The sequence below is a fragment of the Microtus oregoni genome, unplaced genomic scaffold (genome assembly GCF_018167655.1).
Source record: "Microtus oregoni isolate MIOR12 unplaced genomic scaffold, Mior012 000352F_ref0000430, whole genome shotgun sequence".
NCBI classification, from domain to species: Eukaryota; Metazoa; Chordata; class Mammalia; order Rodentia; family Cricetidae; genus Microtus; species Microtus oregoni.
The window spans coordinates 1-8,617 of NW_024544986.1; the positions used below are offsets into that span (position 1 = coordinate 1).

At 40.1% G+C, this 8,617-nt stretch overlaps 1 protein-coding gene across 1 annotated transcript; it reads left to right on the top strand.

The window, feature by feature from the left end:
* The first annotated feature begins 1,957 nt into the window (after window positions 1–1,957).
* Window positions 1,958–8,239, top strand: LOC121445712 (UDP-N-acetylglucosamine--peptide N-acetylglucosaminyltransferase 110 kDa subunit-like). Its single transcript, XM_041647860.1, has 4 exons — window positions 1,958–2,131; window positions 5,733–5,985; window positions 6,259–6,382; window positions 7,600–8,239. Exons 1-4 carry the CDS (start codon window positions 2,120–2,122, stop codon window positions 7,772–7,774), a joined length of 564 nt encoding a protein of 187 aa, XP_041503794.1. The 5' UTR covers window positions 1,958–2,119; the 3' UTR covers window positions 7,775–8,239.
* Window positions 8,240–8,617: the final 378 nt, after the last annotated feature.

Below are 8,617 nucleotides of genomic sequence, written 5' to 3' on the forward strand. Positions count from 1 at the left end.
AGAGAGAGAGAGAGAGAGAGAGAGAGAGAGAGAGAGAGAGAGAGAGAGAGATGCATACTGGAAGAGGCAAATACATAGGGCAGGAATCTTAGACTTCTTAGGTGCTGACAACATTATTGAGATGTCCATACTCATGTAACAGCATAAGGCAGTCTTCGACAAGTATGGGATTTGCAAATAAAACTGTAGTTGAAGGACTTGACCATCAGTGTAAGGGGGAGTCTTGAGTCTTGGGGAGAAGAGACCCTTTGGGGAGGAGTAATTGAAATTTGCCTTGGAGAGAGGATATGATTTGGAGAAGAGCATTTATTTCATCCATGAAGAACAGAGTAAAAAAAAGCAGAAGCTTTACTGTTGGTTATGGGGTTTTTAGTACTTGTTGTTGTTGTTGTTGTTGTTTTATGAGACAAGAGTTTTTCTTTGGAGCCCTGGCTGTCCTGGAACTCTATAGAATAAACTGACCCTGGGCTGAGAAATTTACCTGCCTCTGCCTTCTAAGTGCTGGCATTAAAGGCTACCACCACTAGCCATGAAACAGGATCTGGCTATGTAACCCAGGCTGTTCTCAAACTTGGCAGCGCCCCCCCCCCTTTTTTTTTGGTTTTTCAAGACAGGGTTTCTGCATAGTTTTTGGAGCCTGTCCTAGAACTAGCTTGTGTAGACCAGGCTGGCCTCGAACTCACAGAGATCTGCCTGCTCTGCTTCCTGAGTGCTGGGATTAAAGGTGTGCTCCACCACTGCCCGGCCTGGCCTCTTTTCATAGGGCAGTTACTCTTAAGTCAAAGTAATGGTGTAACTTTTTATGTCTTAAAAGTAAACTATAGGGCTGGAGAGATGGCTCAGTGGTTAAGAGCACCGCCTACTTGTCTAAAGGTCCTAAGTTCAATTCCCAGCAACAACATAATGGCTTACAATCATCTGTAATGAAATCTGGTGCCCCCTTCTGGTCTGCAGGCATACATGTAGGCAGAATACTGTATACACAATAAGTAAGTAAATAAATAAATAAATAAATCTTTTTTTAAAAAAGTAAACTATATAAAAATATTTTCTCATTACAGTTCAGGGACAGAAGTTAAAATCTTTATACCATTTTATATATTTTGAATTGATTCTTTTTCTAAAAAAATATTTTATGTGTATCGATATTGCCTGAACATATGTCTGTACTATGTGCGTGCCTTGTGCCTAGGGAGGCCAGAAGACAGCATCAGGTCTTCTGGAACTAGAATTATAGATGCTTGCGAGCTGCCCACCATATGGGTGCTGAAGCTCTAACCTAGGTCTTCTGGAAGAACAGCTAGTGTTCTTACAGAACTGAGCCATCTCTAGCTAGCTCACTGACTCATGGCACTCTTTTTATTCTCTCTCTCTGCATCTGTCTCTTACTATGTTGCCCTGGCTAGCCATGAATTATGTTAAACCAGGCTGTCCTCAGAGTCATAAGAAATCTGTCTGCCTACAAATTTGATGCCAGCCTGGTCTACATAGCAAGTTCCAGGTTAGCCAAAGCTACATAGTGAGACCCTGTCTTAAACAAACAAGCAAACAAAAACAAAAAAACAGGCCAGGCATAGGGACACACACAACACTCTAATCTTAGCATTTGGGAAGTCTTACTGTTGACTGAAGCCTGTACATAGTGTGAGGCCTTCCTGGACGTGTGTGTGTGTTGGATGAAACCCCAGGACCTTGTGCATTCCAGATAAACACTCTGCCATGTAGATATACTCCCATTTCTTGGCTTGTTGGGGTAGGGCTTTCATATAGCCCAGGCTAGCCTCAAATCTTGATCTCTGAGCCTTCTTCCCCCATCTCCTGAGTACTAGAATTATAATTGGGTACTGCTGTGCCTTGGTTTATGCAACACTTGAATCAAAACCAGGGCTTCTTACATCTTGACCAGCTGAACCACATCTGCAATTCCCTTTGGCCAGTGCTAACTCTAAATTTAATCATGTTCTTTTTGTTATTCTAGATCAATAATAAAGCTGCAACTGGAGAGGAGGTTCCCCGTACCATTATTGTAACCACCCGTTCCCAGTACGGGCTACCAGAAGATGCCATTGTGTACTGTAACTTTAATCAGTTATATAAAATTGACCCTTCTACCCTGCAGATGTGGGCAAATGTGAGTATGTGTAGATTTGTTATTAATTAATGCGTATTGATGAGTAAAGATTATGTATTTGGGCTACCTTGCTGAAGCTTCTTTCATTTATGGACTATTATGCTCATTTCTTAGCTCCAAAAGTTGTGACATTTTCAGCTGTTTTAAATCATTTTTATTTTTGAGATTATAATATAACCAATATAATTTCCCCCCCCCTTTCTTCTCTCCCATGTTCCCCAGGTCCAGTCCCTTTTCTCTTTTTCAAATTCACAGCTTTCTTTTCCTTAGTTGTTGTTTGCTTGCTTGTTTGTTTCTCTTTCTTTCTTTCTTTCTTTCGAGAGGTTTCTCTGTAGCAGCCCTAACTGTCCTGGAACTAGTTCTTTTTTTTTATTTATTGTTTTTTTTTAAATTTATTTATTTATTAAAGATTTCTGCCTCCTCCCCGCCACCGCCTCCCATTTCCCTCCCCCTCCCCCAATCAAGTCCCCCTCCCTTGTCAGCCCAAAGAGCAATCAGGGTTCCCTGACCTGTGGGAAGTCCAAGGACCACCCACCTCCATCCAGGTCTAGTAAGGTGAGCATCCCAACTTCCTAGACTCCCACAAAGCCAGTACGTGCAGTAGGATCAAAAACCTATTGCCATTGTTCTTGAGTTCTCAGTAGTCCTCATTGCTGAAACTAGTTCTTGTAGACCAGACTGGCCTCGAACTCAAGAGATCCACCTGCCTCTGCCTTCTGAGTGCTGGGATTAAAGGCGTGCACCACCACCGCCCAGTGCTTCTTTTTTAGTAGTAGTAATTGTTAATGGTGTGTGTATTCATGTGTATTCCTAAATATATAAATGAAATCCACTCATTCTGTATAATGCTACTTGTATTGTTTTTGAGATGAGGTCTCAATGTATCCCAGGCTGGCCTTGTTACATAGCAGAGAATAATACTGAACTTCTGTTCATTCTTGTACTTCCCAAGTACGGGGATAACACAGGTTTGCCACCACATCTGGTTATGTGGTGCTAGAAAGTAATCCAGGGCTGCCTTCATGCTAGACAAATAACTCTACCAGCTGAGCTATGTCCACAGTCATCTTCAGTTTTGATTTTACCTACTGTTGTTGTATTTTCCTCCAGTGTGTGGGGATCAAGGTCAGGGTGTGATACACAGTAGGCAAGCTCTGTACCAGTGAGCTGTATCCCCAGTCTTTTGGTGTATTTATTTTCATTTTTGAAGACAGTGTCTCTATATAGCCCTGAATGTTCTAGAACTCACTATGTAGTCCAGGCTGGCTTCAAACTTAGATCACCTGCTCTGCCTCTTGAGTTCTAGGTTTAAAGTTGTGTACCACCAAGCCTGGTTTCAGTCTTGTGTTTTTTTTAAAAATTTCATGCAATAAACATTTATTTGTTTATTCAAAGTGTTTTGTCCAAACCTGATGTCATCGAACTTTTTCTTCTTAAAGAGTTAGTAAATGAAATTTTCAGTTTTTTAATAAGTAATCTAGTCATCTCTCCTTTTTATTTATAGTATATATATAATGAAAACACTTAGATATTATATAAATTAACCCATGGCTTAGCATATCAAATTTTATTTCTAAACACTGGCTGTATGCCATACTTGGTTTTCAGGCCATAGTTTCCTAACCCCTGGCCTGAACTGATAGCAAAACTTGCTGTGTGGACATCCATATTTAACATCCTTGCAATTCTATGACATTAACCAGGAAAGAATTGGTCAATAGCCCTATTTTGCAATCAGCTCATGAGCCTGGTTTGTAGAAGTGCAATACTGAGTGTATGCGGCCAGCTGGCCCTGAGTTTGTATAACTGAAATGCTATATTTTACCTTAATGTTGTTAGAAAGAAATCATTCCTTGCTTGATCCCCCCCTCCCCATATCTGTTCTATTTGTTTGAAAGGGAAGGGTAATGTAGAAAGAGAGGAAGTGGATGAGTAAGCCTCTATTTTCCCTGAATCCTCGCTTTAGCCAAAACTTACCTAACAGTAGGCTAGTTTTACTTTTTAAAAAATTCTGCTTATGAATATTCCTGCATCTCAATATAGAGATACTAAAGTGTTTAAAAAAAACAAGGAGTTGCTTCCAAGAGTGTTAGATAAATGTATGTACATTGTATGTTTAAAAATGTGAAATAGTCTGAATTTGGAAATTTGTCTATTCTCAAATTTTTCAGAGAAGGAAGTGTGAAGTTCTGTGATATGTTGAATAAATGCACTTCTGAATCAGGAGTAGGTAAACTGGTCTGGAGGCCAAATCCACTGCTTGGCTCGTTGCTTGGTACTTTTTGATGCTGGGGTGGAACCCAGGTCCTTGCACATGCTAGGCAAGTACTCTACCGTTGAGGTACATTCCCAGCCTCTCATTGCTTATTTTTTTTTTTTTTTTTGATTTTTCGAGACAGGGTTTCTCCGTAGCTTTTGGTTCCTGTCCTGGAACTAGCTCTTGTAGACCAGGCTGGCCTCGAACTCACAGAGATCCGCCTGCCTCTGCCTCCCGAGTGCTGGGATTAAAGGCGTGCGCCACCACCGCCCGGCTCATTGCTTATTTTTATAAATAAAACTTTGACACATGGCCACATACATGTGTTTATACACTTACTATCTATGGCTGCTTTCAAGCTACAAAACAGGCAGTGACTAAAAAGCCAGTACTATTTTCTCCCTGGTCATTTATAGAAGTTTATGCTGCCTTCTGGTTGACATTAGGCAATTTGGGCAAATTTTCAAGTTACTCTTGTAATGTGGTGAGGTGGGGGATTTAAAATTTGAAGTACTGTGTATGGTAAAATGTGCCGGTACTTCAAGCTACTCTGGAGGCTGAGATATGAGAGTTGCTAGAGTCTATGAGTTTGTGGCCAGCCTGGAAAACTTAATGAGACCCTGTTCCTTAAAAACAAAAATAGGAGTAGAGGCTTACAGAGCCTCAGCGCTCCCTGGTGGCTACTTGCAGAGGGAGAGTTCTTTTCTGTGGTGGGCATTTGCCCATCCTCCAGTAACTCACCTCACCCATTTTCATGCAAGCAATCCCAACTAATTTCAGTGGATCATAAACACAAAATAACAACGGTAAAGGTGAAGGTAAGAGGGGTTCAGTAAAAATGGAAGGGGTGAATAGTGGAGGGTGGAAATGACTCTTTCCAAAAATATATAATGGAATTGTCAAAAGATTTTTTTTAAGAAATGTAAGTTAAAAAAGCAAACATAAAGACACCCACATTCCCATCTTTAACAAAGACCACTTCCTATATTAGTTCCTGCCTCAGATTGTACCCGTTAGTAACTTGACTTTTGTCTTCTAATTCTTTTCTCTGTCCTCAAACTCTCTGGGGACAGCTAAGAGAAAAGAAGTAACTCAGATGATTTAATTCATCTTTTTAAAGAAAAGACCTAGGTCCCAAACAGGCTTCTTCACTTGTTTATGGCAGAGTCTTCTTGAATTTAGAAACCTTAGAAACCTCCTGCTTCAGTTCTGCCAGGATCATAGGTATGTGCCACAATGCCCAGATTAGGTGGTGTTGGGGGTCAGTCACACTTTCTGAGTGGTTTTGGGAAAGGGCAGATGTGCTATTAATCTTTTCTTTTTCCTTTTCTTTTTTTTTTTTAGATTCTGAAACGTGTACCTAATAGCGTGCTTTGGCTGTTGCGTTTTCCAGCAGTAGGAGAACCCAATATTCAACAATATGCACAAAATATGGGTCTTCCCCAGAATCGTATCATTTTTTCACCTGTGGCTCCGAAAGAGGAGCATGTCAGAAGAGGTCAGCTGGCTGATGTCTGTCTGGACACTCCCTTATGTAATGGACACACCACAGGAATGGATGTTCTCTGGGCAGGAACACCCATGGTGACTATGCCAGGTAAGTGGCTGACAAATCACTGAATCCTTCTTTATTCGTTAACATTTTTCTTTTGGGTCGAGGGGTACTTGAAGGTGAAATTTTTTTTTGAAGGTGAAATTATATGTATTAGAAGTAATTAAGGCAGAATAATAGAAAATGGGACTTACTCAAGCCTGAATACTTGACACCATCCTCCTCGTCTTGTACTGTGTAGATACTTAAATGCAATTACCAATGATGACTATGTGACCTATAGTTCTAAGATGAGCAATTAGTATTTTTACCTTCTAGGAGAGACTCTCGCCTCTCGAGTTGCGGCTTCTCAGCTCACTTGCCTAGGATGTCTTGAGCTCATTGCTAAAAGCAGACAAGAATATGAAGACATAGCTGTGAAACTAGGAACTGATCTAGAATAGTAAGTAAACTGCCAGGAACAAACTATATGTGAAAATGTGACAAAATAAAGTCATAAATTAAGGATGATATAAAATAGATGAATTAAGTTGTATGCTCTATGGATAGAAGGGGACATAATCTAAACTCTCAAGTAATCACTAGACTTTAATAAAGAACTTTCAAAGCATCAGATGTTTTAGCCTAGTATCCATTTCTTCATAGTATTTTAAAAAACCACCACCAACAACAAAAATCACAAAAAAAGCTTAGTTGACTGAAAATGAGTGGAAATTAGAGGGATCATGCTAAGGTAAATGGAGCTTCGCCCATTCAATGAAATAGTGTTTCTAATTTGTCCCTTTGTTTTATGGTGTTTGTTTAAAGCATTAATTTTTTTTTCTGTGTGGTATAGGTGCATGCCTTTAGTCCTAACACTTGGGAGGAAGAGACAGGCGATCTGAGTTCAAGGCCAGCTGTTGTCCTCTGGGCTTTACATGCACACACAAACACAAGCATATATACCCAAATACACATAGTCCATAGGGTCTTTTTGTTTTGTTTTTTTGAAAGGAAGCATTGATAGTACTATGAATACATTTGAGTAGAGCCTAATCAATGGACAGCCAACTTTCACTTTCAATATATTTCCTTTTTTTGTTTGTTTATTTGCTTTTTGTTTTTTGTGACAGCTCTAGCTGTCCTGGAACTAGCTCTTGTAGAGCAGACTGGCCTCAAACTCACAGAAATCCACCTGCCTCTGCCTCCCAAGTTCGGGGATTAAAGGCGTGTGCCACCACCCAGCTCAGTATATTTCTGATGATATGTTAAAATCCATGACAGAAATCAACTTGGAGAGGAAAGGGTTTATTTGCCTTACATATCCATATCACAGTTCATCATGAATGGATGCCATGACAAGAACCTGGAAGCAAGAATTGAAGTGCAGAAATGGAGGAACACTGCTAGTTGGCTTGATCCCCCTAGTTTGCTAGAGGTGGTACTGGCCATATTGGCCTGGGTCATTAATCAAGAATCAAGAAAATGACCTACAGACATGCCCATAGACCATTCTTATGAATACTTGAGGTTCCCTCTTCCCAGATATGTGTGTCAAGTTGCTAGGCCAAGCAGAAAAAAATTTTTTTATATTATTATGCCACAAAAATGACTATAGAATCTAGTTCTGAGTTTTTGTTCTGATTTGTAAAATAGGTTCTCTTTGTTTTTATTACCTAGCCTGAAGAAAATTCGTGGCAAAGTCTGGAAACAGAGAATATCTAGTCCTCTGTTCAACACCAAACAGTACACAATGGAATTAGAGCGGCTCTATCTGCAGATGTGGGAGCATTATGCAGCCGGCAACAAACCTGACCACATGATTAAGCCTGTTGAAGTCACTGAGTCAGCCTGAATAAAAGACTGCGCACGGGAGAATTACCCCTATACCTGAGCCTCAACCTTCTGGGGGAAAGGGAACTAGATAACATGCTTTGTACTTATCTGTACAGTACCTTGTTGCAGATGGATGATATATAACGATAATAGAATAGCACAGCCAGACTTGCTTCCTGCATGATAGGGAGATACAAGAGATAAGAAACTGCTACTCCACAAGGAATCTCTGTAGAGTTTTGCAGTAAGCAGGTGGTGCAGAGGTCTGGAAGGTCTGGTCTCCCTTGGTCTTCCATGGGATGCTTAATGTGGAGGGAGATAGAGATTGACCAGCCATTTCGTGATTCCATGGATAGATTGAGTCTTCTGATCCTTTTTTCCTTTATATTTTGGGTATTGGAGCTTTTAAAAATGTTTGCTTTCAGGTATTTTTACTTACGTGAAGTGATCTTGATTCTTCTGAGATAAGGTTTTAAACTAAAATGTTGCTTCCTGTTTTAGTGTCTGAACTCTGACAGGGTGACAGGGACCGTGCTGGTGTAGTCTTTTTATAGGTTTTATAAACCATTTGAGCCTATATCAGTCGTTTTAGTTAGTGTCTGACCTAATGCTTGATACTGTCAGTGCTTTGTTGATTTAGACAGTGACTTAGGATTTTTTCAGCCTCTTTCCCCATTTCTTTTCCCCCACTTCCTTTAAATTCTCCTGTGAGTGCTAACAAAACTAAGTCTTGTTTCAAACATCCCAGAGTGTTTCTCTTAAGCACGCCATCTGGTGCCAAATGAAAATTCTTAAGGAGTGAATATTAATCATGAAGGGCACAGTTGTGGTACTGTTATTGATAATAATGTAGATTTTTTTT

Coding starts and splice junctions, on each gene's coding strand:
- LOC121445712 (XM_041647860.1), top strand. Junction 5,986..6,258: donor ACCCATGGTGACTATGCCAG/GTAAGTGGCTGA, acceptor TTTACCTTCTAG/GAGAGACTCTCGCCTCTCGA. Junction 6,383..7,599: donor CTAGGAACTGATCTAGAATA/GTAAGTAAACTG, acceptor TTTATTACCTAG/CCTGAAGAAAATTCGTGGCA.